This window comes from Pelodiscus sinensis, chromosome 3 (assembly GCF_052426305.1).
Source record: "Pelodiscus sinensis isolate ZL-2025 chromosome 3, ASM5242630v1, whole genome shotgun sequence".
NCBI lineage: Eukaryota > Metazoa > Chordata > Testudines > Trionychidae > Pelodiscus > Pelodiscus sinensis.
The window spans coordinates 70,804,234-70,823,341 of NC_143054.1; the positions used below are offsets into that span (position 1 = coordinate 70,804,234).

The 19,108-nt window shown below is 39.9% G+C and overlaps 2 protein-coding genes across 8 annotated transcripts in view; one reads left to right on the forward strand and one right to left on the reverse strand.

The window, feature by feature from the left end:
* The window catches only part of KLHL32 (kelch like family member 32), a 172,650-nt gene extending 164,785 nt beyond the window's left edge, over positions 1-7,865 (forward strand). The window contains exon 11 of one of the 2 annotated variants that reach the window (XM_089777196.1): positions 4,038-4,174. Coding sequence is in view for 1 of the 2 variants with exons in the window: in XM_006118422.5 (XP_006118484.3) it covers positions 4,038-4,199 (162 nt within the window). In the remaining variant the exon portion in view is untranslated. Of the gene's footprint in view, positions 1-4,037 lie in introns of both variants that reach the window. The other variant, XM_006118422.5, reaches the window with a different exon arrangement.
* A 4,511-nt stretch (positions 7,866-12,376) lies between these two features.
* The window catches only part of MMS22L (MMS22 like, DNA repair protein), a 135,839-nt gene continuing 129,107 nt past the window's right edge, over positions 12,377-19,108 (reverse strand). For all 6 annotated transcript variants that reach the window (XM_006118426.4, XM_075923917.2, XM_006118427.5 and 3 more), the window contains 2 exons: positions 17,579-17,746; positions 12,377-14,298 (listed from right to left, as the gene is read on the reverse strand). In XM_006118426.4, coding sequence (XP_006118488.3) covers positions 14,217-14,298; positions 17,579-17,746 — 250 coding nt within the window. In that variant the 3' untranslated portion in view covers positions 12,377-14,216. The remainder of the gene's footprint in view (positions 14,299-17,578; positions 17,747-19,108) is intronic.

The following is a 19,108-nucleotide window of genomic DNA, read 5'->3' on the forward strand; positions in this document are numbered from 1 at the left end:
CTGACCATGCACTCATCAATAGTCCTGGTGACTGGTGTCAGGAAGATGGAGACTGGTGCAGTATTGGTACTGGTTTTCCCAAGGACTGCACCAGTGGTCTCTCAGGTGCTGCTCTGACTGCCATGGGTATCTTGTCCCATCTGGGAGGAGAAGGCAGTACCATGAGGGCCATCAAGTCCTTTGCTGCCTCATATGCCTCCAGCTTGCATAGCAAATCCAAGCAGCTCTCCTGGGTGTGTGTGTGTGCAGGAGGATGGGGCAGGACATGGAGCGCCAGGCTCAACTGAGCCTGTGATGGGGTAGGTGTCAATGAAGCCCTCATTATTGAGGTCAACCCACTCAGGTCTCATGGCAACAGGGTCCTTTGCTGCTCTGGTGGGAGAACTGTCCCTCCCCAGCCTCTTTTTGTGGGGAACTGGTAAGTGAGACCAGTGCTGCCCAGACTGGTGCCTTTGGCAAAGTCTTCCAGTGCCAAGAGTCCTTAGTAGAGTCCCTTCTCTGTGCCACTGCATGGCCCAACAGTGCTGAGGTGCTTGGCCTTGGCTTTGCCAACCAGGGTCCAAATGGAGACACAAAGCAGTCTCTGTTATCACATTTAGCACTGCTTATGCTCCTTCTGTGTTTTTGGCCAATAACTCCTATAGATCTTGCAGCATTCTCTGAGCTGACTGTCACCCATACAGGAAGTGTGTGGGTCACACTTTGGTATATAATTGCTTCAGTCTCTACAAGACTTAAATGCCAGGGATCAAGGAATGCCCCAGTGCCGAGAAGAGAACACCTACTAACTATACTATTTATAATACCTATATTACCAACAAAACTATTTACACTACCGAGGGAAGCAAAGCGAGGGAGTCGCACTTGTGAAGCAAGAGCTACTATCATTCCATCTAACCATCACAGATGGAAAGAACTCAGAGGTGGTGGGTCAGTAGGGCCCATTATTGAGCACCATAAAGGTGTGACTCCAAGGGAGCCCAGGCCAACCTGATGGATGCTGCTAGGGGAAAAAATCTTCCGGATGCCCTGCATGTGCATGTGCACACACTTGATTGCCATTCACATGAAAAAGCACTCAAAGAAGAATGCATTTTCCTTCATCCTGTCTCTTGCTGCTAATATATTTATAGAACCTCTTCTTGTTGCCTTTAATGTCCTGTGGTAGATGTAACTTATTTTGTTCCTTAGCCTTTCTGATTGCATCCTTACATGTTTCTGCTACTCTTTTGGACTCATCCTTAGCAATTTGTCCATTTCCACTTTTTTGTAGGATTGCTTTTTAATCTGCAGATCCTTAAAGAGCTCTTGATGGAGCAATATGAGCATCTTATTATTTTCCCTCTTTCCTGCACAAAATAGCTTGCTGTTGCACCTTCTCATAGTCTCTGAGAAACTACCAATTCTGAACAACTTGATCCCTTATTTTCTTCCTATGGGATCATTATATACCAGTTTTAAGTTTGGTGAAGTCTGCTTTTTTTAATGTCCAATATTTTTATTCTGCTGCTCTCATTCCTTCCTTGCCTTAGAACCATTAAGTCTGTAATTGCATGATTACTTTAATCAAAATTGCCTTCCACTTTCAGATTTGCCTCAATTCCTCTGTTACTCAGAATCAAATCTAAAATGGTTTTCCCCTTATTTTCTTTAACTTCTGGAACAATACTGTCTCTAAATATATTTGCAGAAGTTACTGGACGTTTTGTTTTGCCATACTACTTTTCCAATAGATATCTGAACAGTTAAAATCCCACACTAATATCAGATCTTGTTTTGGATATTTACTATTTTTATTAGAAATTCTCTATCCACCTCTTCCTCCTCCTGATTTGGTGGTAGATAGTAGACTCCTACACGATGTTGCCCCGGTTATTCCCCCATCTGCCCAGAGCCCATTAAATGGTTCAGGGCGGTCACCCGAGGCCCTATGCTTGGGGGTCCCCATAAGACTTAAGAAATTCCCCGGGGGGCCTCCCCCACACTCACCGGCAGGAGCCACAGGAAGCAGAGCAACCCAACCCCAACCTGCTCTGCCATCTCCCAGCCATATCTGGGTTCCAGGCTCAGGAGAGTGCAATGGGTTGGGACCTGGTCTCTCCACTTTCCACTGCCACATTGAATGCTGGAGGGCCACTACCTGTGCTGCCAGCATCAGGCCCCTTGGTAACCTCTTATATTGCTCAGGGAGAGAGCAGAGCTGGTGCAGGAATCCTACAACAGAAGTCTAAACAAAGACCTTAGCTGGATGGCCTGCTACATTCCACATCTTCATGACATAAACAAACAAAGGTTACTTACAGTGTGTACTAAATATTCTTATCAGCTTAATTTAGCATAGACACTCTAATTGACAATTTCTCCCTTCCCCACTTCTCCCTTTTTTTTCCTCTTCTCTCCCCAACATTCCCTCTCTGAGGGTATGTCTACACTACCCCGCTAGTTCGAACTAGCGGGGTAATGTATGCATACCGCACTTGCTAATGAAGCCCGGGATTTGAATTTCCCGGGCTTCATTAGCATAAGCGGGGAGCCGCCATTTTTAAATCCCCGCTGCTTCGAACCCCGTGTAGCGCGGCTACACGGGGCTCGAACTAGGTAGTTCGGACTAGGGTCCTATTCCGAACTACCGTTACTCCTCGTGAAACGAGGAGTACCGGTATTTCGGAATAGGCACCCTAGTCCGAACTACCTAGTTCGAGCCCCGTGTAGCCGCGCTACACGGGGTTCGAAGCAGCGGGGATTTAAAAATGGCGGCTCCCCGCTTATGCTAATGAAGCCCGGGAAATTCAAATCCCGGGCTTCATTAGCAAGTGCGGTATGCATACATTACCCCGCTAGTTCGAACTAGCGGGGTAGTGTAGACATACCCTGAGCTATTTATTTGAAAATTGGACCCCTAAAACTCCATTCATCTGAAAAGTGGGTTGTGTCCACAAAAGCTCATGATACCATCTACATTTTTGTTAGTCCCTAAGGTGCTGCAAGTCTATTAGTTGTTTAAGTTTTTCAAGCTATACCCCTTTATACCAGTATTCTAGTCATACAATTATCTCACCAAGTTTCAGTGACAGCACTTAAATTGTAATTTAGTTTATGTACTAATACTTCCAGGTGTCCCATAGTCCATGCTTATGTATGGGCATTAGCTGAATGATTTTTATTTTTCTGAGTGAAGCCATGTCCCAGTTTGAGAACCATCAGTGATGACAGTTTTAGTGAGGCAATATATTTATATTTGATACTTGATCTGTCCATTTTCAATGGAAAATTAACTCACATGGGTTTGAATAGGAACACTCTACAGTGCACAAAAATTAACAAACAGCACAATATCAAATTGCGGATTGTACTAAGACACAATTTATAAGCTGGGAAACCATTGGGCACAGTTTCATCTCCGTTTAAATCCTACTTGACGGCAAGTGAAAATGCATTTCAGGTCCTGCTTTTGAGTGGACATGTCCACATATCACAGAACCACCTGTCAGTCTGCTTAAGAGAGACCCAGGCCAAGAAGAAAAATATATAACAAATGAGAGAGTGTTTTGGCAGAGCGATGAGAGTTGCCTGCATATGCTCTCAGTTGCTGGCATTCTGCCTAGTTTTAACCAGTACTATGAGCCCTTCTATTTTCAAATTCAAAATGCTGTTCCCTCTTTTTGAAGAAAAGCACTTTTCTCTGTATGTCTTCATTTGCTCTGTCATTCAGCCAGCCCTGAGTTCTCTCGCTCCTCTAAATACCAGTTTGACAAATGATTCATATTTCATAGTGATGGTTTAACATCTCCGTGCAGAGTTCTACAATGTGCAGCCATGCAAATGCAGAGCTAGTCGGTGGGATCAATTTTTACTATTTGCTTTTAAGTGATGGTTAGAATAAGGGTTGGATGATATGAACAATAAGACACATAAATAAAATCCATTGGGTTGAGACAGCCATTCCTTGGGTGGTTAAGTGTATATGTGCCTACCAATTAATTTCCTATTTTTTCTGTGATCCTTAAAATATTATTCTCAACGTTTTGGTCCTGCAGGTGCTGGATGTTAGCAAGGAAGGGAAAGAAGAAGTATTTTATGGGCCTACACTTCCTTTTGCTTCCAATGGAATAGCAGCATGCTTCCTTCCAGCTCCCTATTTCACATGCCCCAACCTCCAGACTTTACAAGTGCCTCACCATAGGATTGGCACTATGTGAGAAAAGAAGAATGCACCGGTTATAGAAGCAAAAGGAAGAGAGGGAATGCAGCATACAGCAATTTCACATTTGGATTTATTAAGCATGAACTGCTTCGTTATCTTCTACACATTTGTCTTAAAGTCAATAACAGGCAAAAAAATATATATTTTTTTCCACAAGAGGCTCCACCCCACAATATCTGCAGTTTCTCTCTGGTGCAAATTAGGAACATACACTTCATGCCAACTTGTTTACCACTTTCTCTGGGTGGCAACTTGTGTAAGGAACTTAAATAGAGGTGGGTAACATCTTTGAAAGGTATTGTGAGTGCATTCAGCATTGTGCCTGGCTTATTATTCTTTGCCCATTAAATGGATTGCCAGTGGTACTGTTCAAAGACCATATAATACAATGTTTATAAGCTTAAAAAGGACAATATTCTATTATGCTAAATTATGCAACTTCCTAGGTACCTGTGGCAAAAAGGATAAATGCATTGACCTTTAGTTTCCATCTTCATCAGCACTAAAGCTTATCATTTAACAAATCTTTGTTGGCAATTTAGAGTGTGTGAAGCATAATAAAGCAGAAAACAACCAGAAAAAAATTCTCTAAATATATTATTGACATATTCAACTGATATTTTGCATCTCACCTGAAATACAGAAGGACTGAGGTATCAGTAGCTACTGTTAGAGATGACAATGTGTAGATGACTACATGATTAACTGATAAGCCTGGGCGTATTGGTTAATCTTGTTGACTACTTGCATTCCCTCCTTGCTGCCTCTGTATCATGGGGGCGGAGGGAGCAGGAGCCTGGTGCCCGCAAGGAGCTGGCTTAAAAGCCGGTTCCCCAGGAGCACTGGATCCACCTACCCCTACCCTTGCACTATTGCCTCTCAGAAAGGAGGATGAGGTGGGCTGATGGGAGCTGACATACACGGGAATCTGGCTTTCGAGCAGGCTTCCTGCATGTGCAGGCAGCAGCGGTGGGGGGAGGCAGCAGGAGACAGTGCTGAGGGGAGCTGGCTTAAAAAGCTGGCTTAAAAAGCTGCAACTCTGCTGTGCTGTCTGCCCCCACCCTCCTCTGCACACTTAGGGGGCAGGTAAGGGGAGGCTGCCACAAAGCAGTTTTTAAAGTGTCTCCCCTTGTGGACCAGCTCCCTCCTGCTACTCTGCGTTGCTACCTCTGATAGAGAGGCAGCAGTGTGGGATGGCTGAGTGATCCCCAGGAGTGGGGCCCTGGGGACCATTGAATAGTAATGTAACCACTAACATTTCATGCCAGTTACGTGACTGTTCAATTACCCACTAAGATCCCTAGCTATTACTGTGCAACACTATACTGAGCCTGCTTGTCAACGAAATGAAAGATCAGTGTCTATGTTGTTTAAGAGAGTCTACTTTAAAATGTTATCTTCTATCAGACTATCAATTCTTCCTGATACCTACAATCTTTTAATGGTTGGAATAACCTCTTTACTATATAATTAAAATACCATGTACTTAATATTTTAATAACCATTTTGTAAAGAGTTACCATATTTCGAGTTCTCAGTGAACAGTCTCATCTTGTCCAACATATGGTAACACAAATCTCTGGCCTCTGGAGGGTAACCTGCTGTATAACAGTCAATATTTTACTCCTTCGATTTATATAGGGTCTCCATGCAATACTCCAGGCATATGTAAAGTTTATAATAATAAAACCAAACTATTATAGTCTGATTTTTTTTCTGGCCATTGTAACCCCTGCCCTTTTTGATGCTTTTGCCATTTATTTGCATACGTTTTGTAAATCTTAACCAAGAATACTATTAAATGTCTCGATTGATGGCCTATGGATAAATGCACTTTGCTGATCTTTGTCCTTGTAGGGTTGCACCATCATAATATTTGTGCTGATCTCATTACCCAGAATTCCTGTTGCTATTTGTGGTTATTTCAAGTCCAGAATACACAGTACAATTTTTGGAGACCAGCGTTTTGTTCTTAGTCTAATTTGATTATACAGATAGCAACTCTTTTTAGGGTTAAGTTAATAATAAAAGGAAGCTCCAGTTATTCCATCTGATTCTCCTTCTTGGAGTTGTCCTTAGGAAACTTCCCCTTTTCTTTTTCAACAACATCAGAATAGATTTTGTATAAAAAATATTTTATCAATTAGCCTTGACAGCTTAAGGTAGAAAAGTTCCAAATGCATATTTGTCACCTGAAATAATTATCTGAGCACTGTCAATTTTTTTTTCTTTCCATGAACACTCCACTATAAAAAAAAATTAGATCAAGGTATTAGACCCAAGTCATGAGAGCAAAGGTCTAAGAGTCAGGGCCCCCAGATTTGCACATGCAAATGTCATCAACTTCAAGGCTGGTTTTCCCCATCTGTAAAATGTTCATATAATACTACTCAATTCCCAGGTTCTAGAGGAGCTTTTTAAAGTTTGTAAAGCACTGAAATATCTTCAGGCAACTGCTCCCAAGCTATTTTTTGCATTTACACATCTAGTTTTCTTGCTTTGGTATTTTAATTTCTATAAAGTCCACAAGTTGCCCATACGGTTGGCTAACCATTGCTGTGACACTATATTTAAAGAGTTTCTTTTGGAAGGACAGAGGCTTCTATTTATCCGTCTGTTTACCCATAGCAGCAGGCTGTGTTGAAAGCTTCCAAATCTTGGAGAGTTCAACAACTGACAGGTTGGGGAGTGAATAGCAAGAAAAAGTTATTTATCATATTTGCTCTGGGCTTTTGACACTTTTACTGTTCTGGTTGTTATCAATTGTGTCTCCTGGTGAAAGAGCAGTTTTAAATAGCTGTGCAACTGCATAAAATTACTTTTAGGGTTCCACAGCAGAGAGCCTGTTGACAGTGCACGTGCTTCCATTAGTATCAGGCTTCTGCTTCTGCTCCTGCTCCTAATCATCAGACTCCAGCAATCACAGACATCTCTCCTGTTGGCCACTTACCTTCTGCATGCTGTGCTATGCTATTTGCAGCTTTAGTTACAGAACATGCAGACTCGTACCTTCCTCCAAGAGGGAGAAGGAATATTCCTTTTTGGTGCCTAACAGAGTGCTATTTCAGTTTTTACAAGTAAGAACATGCAAAGTGTCTCTCCCTAGTGTCAGTGGGGTATATACAGTATTCTTCACTCCTGGGTTGGTTTGGAGAAGGTACTGGTAGTTTTAACTAACAGCTTGGGTTCTGTAGGAATCCTATGGGGAGAGGCTGAATCATGTCTCCAGCTAGTGCCACCCATTTCTGAGGCTGGCCAGGCTGCAGGCTAATGCCTGTTAGTGGGTGCCTTCCCTAGGCCCAGTCTTCACTCTGTGCAGAGCTTCCAGTGGGGGTGAAATGTACTAATCTTCTGCCAACGCAAATCTTGGAGTGAATCAAATCCACTATTTGTTCCTGCCAACTCATTGTTTTGACACGGGCCACAAGACAAGTCCAGCTGCTATTTTTTGACAGAGCCTTAAGTTGTCACTTTACATTTGGAGCAGAAAAGGAACAGAATGCTTTCCGCATGGCCAGTCTACTCCAGGAGTGAAAAGAGAACACTAGGAAAGATGATAGCAATATAATTCGTGCTTGGGCTTCCAACTGGAGAAGAGTGTGGGTTAATGTTCCAGCTCTCAAACAATAACAGCTCACTCCAGCCGTGTCACCATCTTACTAAGGGAAGATAGAGGTAAGAGAGAATAATTCAGTATTGGGTCTATGACCTGTCGGGATAGAGACCATATGGATATTCATCCTTTGCTTACATTTATTGGCTAAACCTACTAACGTCTGCAAGTAGATCTTTGACTATTCTTAAACCTCTCAAGATTGTGTGGTTCAAGTACTTAGATATCTCTCCTGTGATCTATTTTTTTTTTTAGGTTCCACTGTGGTGGGGCATGCTCGCTGGCCCCCTCTGGTCTGGGCCAATAAGCCCCGTACCAATAAACACAGTTTTAGACTGGCCCTTTAAGGCGAGTCCCGCGGGCCAGAGTCAATAAGCAGAGTCGTCACAAACCCAGTTTAAGGACGGCCCCTTAAGGCAAGGCCTGCAGCGGCAGATCACAGGTACAGCGGGGCCGCACTCTTGGTAGGGGGACCTGGGCCCACCCTATTCCACTGGGTCCTGGCCCAGGGCTCCGAGTGTGGCCGGATGGCATGCCATTCCCTCGGCGGGGAAGTCCTACCAAAACGTGCCGAGGTTCCCAGAGGGGGGAGAGGCGGCTCCCACTCCTGTCCCGGGCCACTTCCTACCTGGTTTGATAGGGTCACTTCCCTTGTACTTGCTAGGTTCTCAACCTTCATGGAGGCACGTCTCCTCGGCAGGCAGCCTCAGTGATGCCCCCCTAGCCTCAGGGTCTCTGGGGGCTTCCTCTGAGGTCGCTGCAGGTCAGGAGCTTCCCTTGGAGGTCCTTCTCCTCCAGCTGCCAACCCAGACTGAGCCCTTCCCCAGGCTTTTATAGCTGAGCTGCAGCCTGGGCATGCCTAGTAGGGTTGCGGGAGAAGGGCCTCTGCAGCTTGCTAACCCTGGCTGGGCCCTGTACCTTCCATGCGGGGCTGCTTGGCCCCATCACATCCACCCATAAAGAGTAATATTTGCCTTTTTATATAGTACATTTCATCCCAAAGGATATAGAGGTGCTTTATCACTTGTACATATAGGCACCACATTACCAGTCACTGAAATTCAGCCATCTTATGTGACCCTAACAAAATGCTAAGACACTGATCTGTCACTGATGAAAAAGCAAAGATAACATGTTTACTTTCCTAGCATCTTCATTTTCCCTTGGGAATTTCACATCCAAGCACTGACCAAAGAAATAGTGAGATGTTATGGCTCAGTTGTCAATATGACGAAAATGTTGTAGAATATGTATGTTTAAAAAAAATGCATTTATCTATTGTATACGATATAGTCATGACTTACTACTTTTTGGGTAGAGTCCCTGGACCTGAGACATAATTACAAAAGTTTGTACTGTTTTGCCTTTAGGTTTTCCTAGGACCACCATAACCCTGCCCCCCATATATAAATTTGGTACATCAGTTGCAGAATCAGGAAGAAATAGATAATTGAATGTTCACAGGAGCAGAAACAACATAGGCAGAATGCGGAACAAGTGCGAAAAAAGGCGGCATCTGTTTACTGAAAATTAGAATGTAGAATAAATTAGGAGGGCAAGGTTAAAATACTTCCTCTGCAGTCAGAATTTGCAGGGAAGGAAGCCCTTGGTAAGTGGTTTAAGAATGTAGATTATGTAAAGAGATATTTGTTTCGGGGAAAAAAAAATTTTTCAAAATAATTTGAGAAAAGGCAAGAATACAGTGGTATTTTCAACAGTGATTATCTTGTTATAATACAAATCTACAGTGATTTTTCTATGCTAGTACTAAAAAAGTAACAATATATGAAGAAATCTAGATGCCTTTGACTGGCAATGTTCCTGCAGAAGGTATTATTTAACATCACCACTAATATGTAACTTCCATCTTCTATATGCATGTCCACCTCTCTCCTATATTTCCTTAATGAATTTAAATTGCTTATATTTTCAATTTACCGAATGTTTTGCCTTCAGTCAGTTTGAATATTTTCTAATGTGTACCTTTAATACGCATCTGTGTAAATAATACCAACTGTGAAACAAAAGCCTACAGTATGGCAGTCTAATTTATAGCACTAGCTCTGCCAAGCTTTGATAATGTTCACAGAAATCATCATGAGGGCTAAGTTGATAATTTTATATTAACTTTTTTACCAAAAGAGACAGAAGAGGGAAATCAATTTACAACTGATAAATATGGGGTATTCAGTTGGCACTAGGATACATCAATGTCCTGTTGTCAGAAGTAAGTTTTTCGAGACTGTAAGGCTTAACAAGTTGGTCTAGAAAAGTCAGTGAATTTTGGCCCCAATGCTGTAAGCTCATTGCTGTGGGCAGACTTCTATATATGTCAGAAGACTATGTAGATCAAGTTACAGAATTAGAGTATTTGAGTAAACTGTTGCCTTTCACTGTTGTGGAGGCTCACATGAACTCTCAAAAGGTTTTATTTAAGTAGCTCACAGAAGTTTGAGACAAAAGTAACTTTCTAACCATTCATACCTCTGTTTTTTTGTTTTTTTTTTAAGAATAATCTAACTGTGCTCTGACATGTTGACATAGCTGTGGGTTATCTTCAGTATATTTTCATAACCATTACTAACAAGACTGATTACATCCGTTTAAATACAGTAGCAGCTAAAATAATTTAAAAAATTGTGATGAAATGAAGGTCCTAAAAAAACTGCTCAGCATACCTCATTTTCAGAAGCTATAGAGGGGGAAAAAGAGTACTGCAGTAATGCTTATTATCCATTTCTTGAGAGAAATTGGCAGTGTCATTTAAATGGACAGTTATGGAAGTTTTTATAAGTGACATGTAAGTAGTGTGTGTTACTGTAAGCTCATAATCTGTATAATTACACCAAATTCTGTACAGATCCTTATTCTTTGCATATGTGAACAGCTTTATTCCATTATAAAAGAGTAAAATTATCTTATGAGCTACTTCATTTTGGGAAATGCCTCCTTGCTTCATTTTTTGTCAGTGAAAATGGAACCAAAACATAATATCCTGTTTTTGCTTCCCATTAACAATACAAAAATGTAAAATTCTTACAAAATATATGTACATTTCCATGGGAATAATGGAAATTAAAGTGGATTTTTAACAATGCTTTTTCCCCCTTTCTTATTTTAGGTAGTCATTTTAAGGTTAAACCCCACCCTGCAGTTTTTTGCATTGTGTTAGAACGTTCTATAGTAAAGTGTGAGGGAGCAGAGGAGATCACTATCCTGAATTTTGTAGCAGAGGAAATGTATAAAAAAGCATTTTGTTATTACGTTATCAGTGCTGTGTGTCTCACTGAGGGTAGCCTGCCTCATGTACACAGTGACAGCAGTGAAACAGAGTAGAAAGATGTACAAATGAAGCATTAGTTGCACTGACAAAAACACTCCTGCTGATGTATTTTATGTGGTTGGGGGTAGAAGAATGACATTTAATGAACCACTGCAGTAGTTCTGAAAACTTAAATTTAATATTTGATCAAAATACCACTGGAATACTGCAGTCATGTGATTCATCATCATTCCCAGAGATGATTGTCATAAATGTCTTAGGTTTGTCCAGCACAATTTATGAATATGTGAGCTGGTGACTTTCTAAGTATTTAAGTCTTTTTGAATTCCACTAGCATTTCTTGCTACAGCTTTATTCTTCCTGATTATGTATGTAAGTCAGAAATGCTATAAAATGCTCAAGCCTCCGAGCAGTATTACTTTAACAATGTACTGCAAAACACTGACCATTTTGTGACCATTTTTTGGAGAAGTACTCCATTTATATACAAACGAGGACTCCACAGGAAAAACCTGCGAAGGGCCGAATCACACGGATTGAACAAAGCTGGCATAAAAAGATTTAGTACTCTATGAGGCTGAACAGAATCTTCAGTCTCTTGCAGGCATGATGCCCGTAGAACAAAGTAAAACTCTCGCTGCTGTAAGTGGGGAAAGAGGAAAATGTGGCCCATTGCAACCCTTGCTTAGGGTTGCTCAGATGATCCACAAAATGCAAAATCAGTTGGGCAAATGTAGGCTAGCCCAAAATCCCCTCGCTGCAGAGACTTTCCTGAGATCTTCCCCATAGAACAGGAAAGGCTTTCCCCCTTGTCTGGAATCTTCTGTGCAAATGGCCCTATATTTAGCAGATTTGCAGGTTTTGAACCTTCTGTAGGTGTAGAATGCCTCCCATTCTACTATTTGATTGTAGTACCTTATCAATGAATAGTTTATTTAAAATGAAGTACTTTAGCTTTTAAAGTATTCAAATGTGGTGTTCATATTAAAGGAAATTTAAGAGTTGAATACTCTGGGTATACACATGCAATATTCAGGGTCTTTACAGATACAACTTATAGCAGACATGACCAAGAGACAGTTGGGTTCACAGACTTTCCTTCACTGTATTTTAATTCAGCAGCCTTTTTTGCTAGTGAACTGTTTTGAGAGAATAGTAGACAAGCCACCCTATCACATAATACTTTGCAAAAGCCTTGCTCTCAAGACTGTCAGTCACATTTGCCCATATCCACACCAAATAATTAAATCAAACCAAATTGCCTATTTAGCAGTAGTTGAGTGATATAATATAAAATGCTTTATTTCTGTTTGCGTTAACATTTTGATACACAGAAGAACAATAATTTCCAAACTTTTTAAATTAGTTCGTCATGCATCAAGAGCAATGTCATTTTCATAAAGCAGTGTTGCTATTTTAGAAACTTTACAGACAGTACCAACTCTACCTTTTAAAAACTCACTGAGCACATCATTAAATAATTAGTTATAACATCTGCCCTACCTCGTCTTTGAAAGTCAAAGCAGTTACGTGAGGAAGAAATACTGAATTCAGACATCTATTCTGCTGTCTATGTGATACAACTCAGATTTTGAAGGCATCTCTTTATCTTAGTGGGACAATTTTCATAGAGGAGGAAAAAAGCCTTTTAGAAGCACAAGCTTCTTGAGATGAATACGACTTCTTCCATGTGCAGAAGCTTACAATGGAAGTTCAATAAGTCACTTTCATAATGAAAAGAGCATCCGTGTTCTGCTCTATTAAGTAGGCTTTTAGTTACTACACTAGCTGATGCAACAATAAGTCGATTTAGGGAAAACATTATCTGTTTCTACTTGATAGGGAGCACAGTAACAAAACAGATGCTGCTTCCAACAAAATGTTAGGGACAGTTCTGGAGCTGTAGACAGACACAAAAAAGACTCTCCTCCTTCCCCATTAACTCTGAAGTTAAGGATGAAAATAGATAACCCATTCAATGATGTTGCTAGAATGTGCACACACACGCACTTCCCCCCCCCCCCATACCCCAGGAATAAGTCTTCAGAATCCATGATAATGAATCAAAAATGTGATTTCTACAGAATCTTAAATGAAGGTTCTGAAACGTCAGTTATGTCAGAGAAAAGTTAGGGTACACTAGAGAAAAGGATCAAGGACACAGGGAGATATTTGAGAAATTCAGCTAGCCAGGCACACAATTTAAATCACACTATGAACTAATTAAAGAATTTGAAATCAGTGTTCCCAAGTCCATTGGCGTTCTTGCTCTCTCCCTTTAGCCTCTGTCTGGGTTAAACTAACTAATGAAATTCATATAATTATGGAGCGTTACAATAATACTACAAATGTGCATTTTACCAGATTTTTTAGTTTAGTTAATTTTTTTAAGAGGAAGAAGAGGAAATTACTATTTCAGTTTGATATTAAGGAAGCTGAGACTTGCTTCTTCCATGCTCCCCACCAAGGACAACAGAGACGAGGTTTTAAGTTGGAATCCGAAAGATCCAAAAGGTTTTTAATATATAAGCAAGGTTAGGACACCTGTCTCTATTCTGTGAAACATCTACAGAAGCCTTTCTATTAATGTAAGCTGGCCTAACCCTGACCCAGCTTTTGGTGAACACATTGCATTCCCTGAGCTCAGCATGCTTACATGAAGTGCTTTTGTATGCTCGGCATGAAAGCCTGCTGCCTGACTCCCAGCGTTCTACACATCACACTTATTTCTGATCTATAGAGCACATCCCCATTAGAAATTTAAAAATTAAAATTTACTTCAAAACACATAAATGAGACTTGTGCCAAGTCATTTGAGTGCTAATGAAAAAGCCAAATGTGTAGTGTCTTCCTATGAATTTTACGTGGATGTTTCTAATATTTAATGGATTTCCAGTATCTTTCAATCATCAACTGAAAGACAAAAACATGCGAATTAGTCTTCATGTCTGCCAATATTCAAATGCTACATGTACTGTTGGAAAATCAGCTTGTTGCTTTGAAAAAGCATTAAATAATTATATTGGTGAAGATAAAAAATGTGGACAGTACATTATAACAACAGGCACTAACTCTGCAAACACTTCAAGGGGAAAGAATTAATCGCCAATTAATTGTTAACTCTTCTCATTTTCCAGTTTTAGTATCTCGTTTTGACCAGCTTCTGTAAGGTGAGATAACAGTCTTTTATAGGCTTCTCTGTTAAAAACAAAAGAATAGAACATGTTACTTAAGCAATACCATAGAACTTCAAAGTAAAAAGTACATAATTTTCATGCAAACTATTCATGTAAAGTGATGTAAAACCAGAATCTTTCTTCCTTGCTTCTGTAGTTGCTTTGTTACTATAAACTTTTAGCAAAGTTTGGTTGAAAGTCAAACAGACCTTGAAGATAGTCCACTTCCTAAGTACATTTTCATAGACTTTAAATTTTAAACTGTGTTATTTGTTTAGCTGCAGCCAAAAACAGAATCATGTACAGAGCTCACTGTGTTACAAATGTCCTCAACCAAAATTTAATATGTGGTATGTAGTTTATGGAGTGGTGGTTCCAAAACAGCACATGATGATGATCTGCTACAATGGACTTAGAAAGATGATTAAAGACCTTTCCAGATCATTGTCATTAGTTTATTATTTTTCTATAATTTTCTTCACAAAATATTCTTCTCAATCATCTCCACAAATAGGTTGCATAGATTTACTGTGGCTTTCATGTAAGCATAACACATGATACTATCATTACCAATTGAATTTCTTGGCTTTGTTTCTGATTTACATGGGATTTAAACTTTAACAACTATAGTAAGCATGCATATAGTAATGCATAATTATGTACAGAGATATTTATGCTTAGACTATCTGGATTTGTGAAAGCTTTTTCCTAGGACGACTGTACTTTCATTGGTTATGGATCAACTTTAATAAAGTTTTTACACATTTATGGAGAAAAGAGTGTGGAGACCATTAAGACCAGATCTTAGAGTATATATTATTAGGTTATTACTAAAGAAAACTTGACAGTTTGGTAATCCCCTAGTACATTCTTGGGGAAGTTCAAACAACCTGTCTTTTTACTCACTGGTAGCAAATGGATGAGCTTTACTTTGACAGTATAAAAACATTATATAAACATGTCTCCAGAATACATGATCAAAAGGTAAAATTCAGAGAATTTGAAAATCTTTCTGTGAATAGTGGAATAGCAGTTTAATGCAGCATGTACGTATTTAAAATAGAAGCAACTTTTTTGTAGTGGGAAAGGGAGGCTATAAAACAAGAGAAACCCAATAAAAAGCATGGCATTTTATTTTATATTTAATTTATTTCATTTGTATTCTTTGTTGAAAATGAAACTCGCAGCTTGGACAATGACAAAAATATGCTGATACGCTATATATATTTTATGGGTTAGAATTTGCATGACTGTGTAAAATAAAAATTAAATATAATTTATTGCCCCAATCCTGCTAAGTATTACATACTTGCTTAACTTTACATATTATGGGTAAAATCCAAACTTCACTGAAGTCACATCTAGGATTTCACCCTTTCAATAGTCCCAGCCCCCACCTGGCAAGGAACTTAAGCAAGAACATAACTTTAAGCACTGCGGTAGTCCTAGAGACTAAGTCTTTAAGTGCCCTACAACATTTGCAGCTGTGCCACTGTAGTGCTTGTGGTGTAGATATTCTCCCAGGTTTCTCCCACCAGCACAGCACTGTCCACACCGATGCTTAGGTTCATATAATTCACTCAGGGGGATGTGGATTATTCATAACCCGGATTGATGTAAATTATGGTCATACCTAAGTACTTAGCTGAACAGAGAGCTTAAAATATCGATAGTAAATATATATATATATCATGATTGGCTAAATCAACAACTAGGGATGCTACATATCAATAACTGAATAGTTGATTAACCTCATGAATTTTCATTAATTACTCAACTATTCTATAGTCCCCGGTGGTGGGGCTGGCAGACAGAGTATTCTGGCCCCACTCTTGTGCTGCCACTGTGCACTGCTGCTCTGTATCAGAAGCAGCAGTGTGGCATGCCAGGCAGGAGCTGGTCCATGAAGGGAGCCAGCTGCCTGCCCACATAGATCCTAATACAGTTTAAATGCAGAGCCATAGCAGGGGTAGGTCTGGGACCCAGCCCGAACTAGGACTGAGCTAGGCTGCTGGCCAGTCAGCTAAAAACGTTTCTGGCACAGAGGAAAGGAGGAGGGGATGTGTGTAGTCTATAGCATTAAACCTATAAGCCTTTGTTTATCAGACTACACTATTACATCCCTATCCACAACCAATAAATGCAAGAGAATAATTGGTACCTAAGAGAATCAATATTTTCTACATGGTTAAATGCTATCCTCATGTTGGAACAAACATTATACATGTTTTAATGTGCATAGTACTCAAAATTACTGACAGTAAGTATATTCAGTATTTTTCCTTCCTTTAAATTTTAACCTCTGTTCCTCTCCCTTCTGTCTCCTGGGAATGAAAAGGAACACCTCAACTTATTACAGAAAACTATCACTACCCTATTATGTTGTTTTTCTTTTGGTGAAAAAAAAAATTAGAACACCAATCTCTTACTAGTGCTTAGAACCACAGCATGCATTCTATTTTCATGACTTATAAAAGTGAGACAAATTATACCTTTATGCATGAAAAGATGGAATCATTGCTCCTCATTTAGAATCCTCTAAGTGAGCACCTTCCTTAATATACGTATCTGCATTACTGTTCACTCTGTAAGACTGAGTTCTTGACCCTTTCTCTCATGCTCTATTGGGAAATCATACATTCCTAGTAAATTTCTGGTTCATTGTAAGCTACAGCTTGGTAACTTTTTAGTATCCTCTTTTTGTTTTAATTCTAGTAATGTATGTATATTTTATATAAAATTAAAATGGCTCAGAGGATTTCACGGAAGGAGCTGAAAGCATCAGCTTTTATTTTAAACAGGATAATTAATCCTTAAAATTAATCTATGGATATTTCTTATGGCAAGCCTGGATCAGATATTTACTATAAAGTTGCTGTATAAACCTTAAAATAGGGACTTATAGCAGAACTGGGGAGAGGAACTAAACAGATTGTAAGCTCTTTGGAGTAGGGACTTACTTTCTGTTTTGTGTTTGTATAGCATAAAGAGATCCTGGTCCATGAGTGAGCCCATAAATGCTAATGTTGTGTAAATAACCATTATTTATTTATATGAAAACTACCAAGCTCTGCATTAAATTGTGTATTTTTGTAACCGTGGGCTCAAAAAATCTGATAAAGTACTTCATGATTCTAAGCCATCTGTAGGCGCTGTATTCGTGTTTAAAAAAAAAAAAAAGTAAATTTCTGGCTGAACATACCTCTACATCAGTTACACGAAACCTGTGCTGCAGTGCCATCCGTCAAGAGAATATAGCTCTGTTGTTCACTGACAAAAAGCAATAATAATACAAAATGTACCTTTGTGCAGTGTTTCTGCCAAGCCCTTGTTTGTGCTCTGAGTCCTTCAGGGACTGTGTGATTGTGGGAATCAGACTGATAACTAGAGGCTGATCCAAAACTGCCACTACTTCCAAGATGCTGTAAACCTGATGATCGTATAGTGCAGTATAATCCTGGATAAACTGCCTGAAGGAAAAACAGGGGCACTCAATGCAAGGTCAAAACAAGTTAGAGAACACTGAAAAGAATCAACACCAAAAGCACCTAGAATGCATGGAGGTTTTCATTTTTATCCAAGATACTTTAGGAGCTGCATTTTCAAAGATCAACTACAAGATCAGCATGTACAATTATAAAATTGTCACCAATGAAACTTAAAAGCCCTGAGATCCCACAAACTGTTTCATATGGGCTGACCCCTGATGCCATGGCACTCTGCCTTGCTGAAATAGGAGTGGTTTTGTATGCAGGAGCTTGCAGGATCAGATCTTAAAAATATACCACAGACAAAGCCTCCAGGGTCAAGTTACCAGAACTAATAGAGTCTTGTGAAACCCCATGGCACCTCAAATCTATCTTAGACAGTGTCTTGAAGTGCACATCTTAGCCACTTTGGGTGTCAGAGGCCTATAAAATGGCAGGTATTGGAACAGGAAGTGAGGACATGATAAATTAGACATAAAATGTCTCCTAAAAAAAGGTTACATTATGTAGTGTGGGGGCAAACTGGTGTGCCAGTACTGAGCCCTACTGATTTCAATGAGACTGTGCACATAGCTGTCTGCCTGCATACTACATAGTACAGGATCATGGACTAGGCTTACAAAGTTTCTTTGGGCACTATGCTTATACAGTTTGTCCATTGTCTGTATGTGGGGAATTGGATACATGGGCAATACAATCCACAAGTTTTGTAAAAAAGCTGAATTTTCACTGAAAAAGCTGAATCTCACAAATTGGGAATTTCAATAATAAAAAATGTAAAAACACCCAAGAACGGCAAAGCAAAACAGTCAGATGGGTGGTCAAGGCAGTTCCTCACTCTGGTGCTTTGAGTGTAGAAGGTTGAATCCCATAAGAGACTTTAAAATACTCTACCACTAAAGGCTTCTGCTTAAACTCCCCAAGGTCACGTTCCCTGTCCTTGAGTAGTAGGCTGCCACCACCAAGATGCAAAAACTCTTTGGGAGCCCACAAAGACACTTGGGAAACTTTTTCCTACAGGATGCTCTCAACTCTTTAATCCTCCTGGAAAGAGTTTGAAAACAAACTGTAATTCTTAATAGCTGACTTAGTAGTTTCAGGCACAGGCACACGGAACCTCCTGCCTTCTAGAACACAGCAATAAGATCATAGTCTTAAAAAGGTGATTTTATTAACAAAACAAAAAGACATACTTGGCTGCTAGGTGTTACAGAGCAATGGGAAAAGGCAAGATTTAAAACAAGGAGAATTACAATGTACGGGGAAAGGTAGAACATAGGCTCAGCAGAATGGAGTCCAACAAACCCAAAAATATAGAAAATAACCTAGTCATGTCTGACTAAT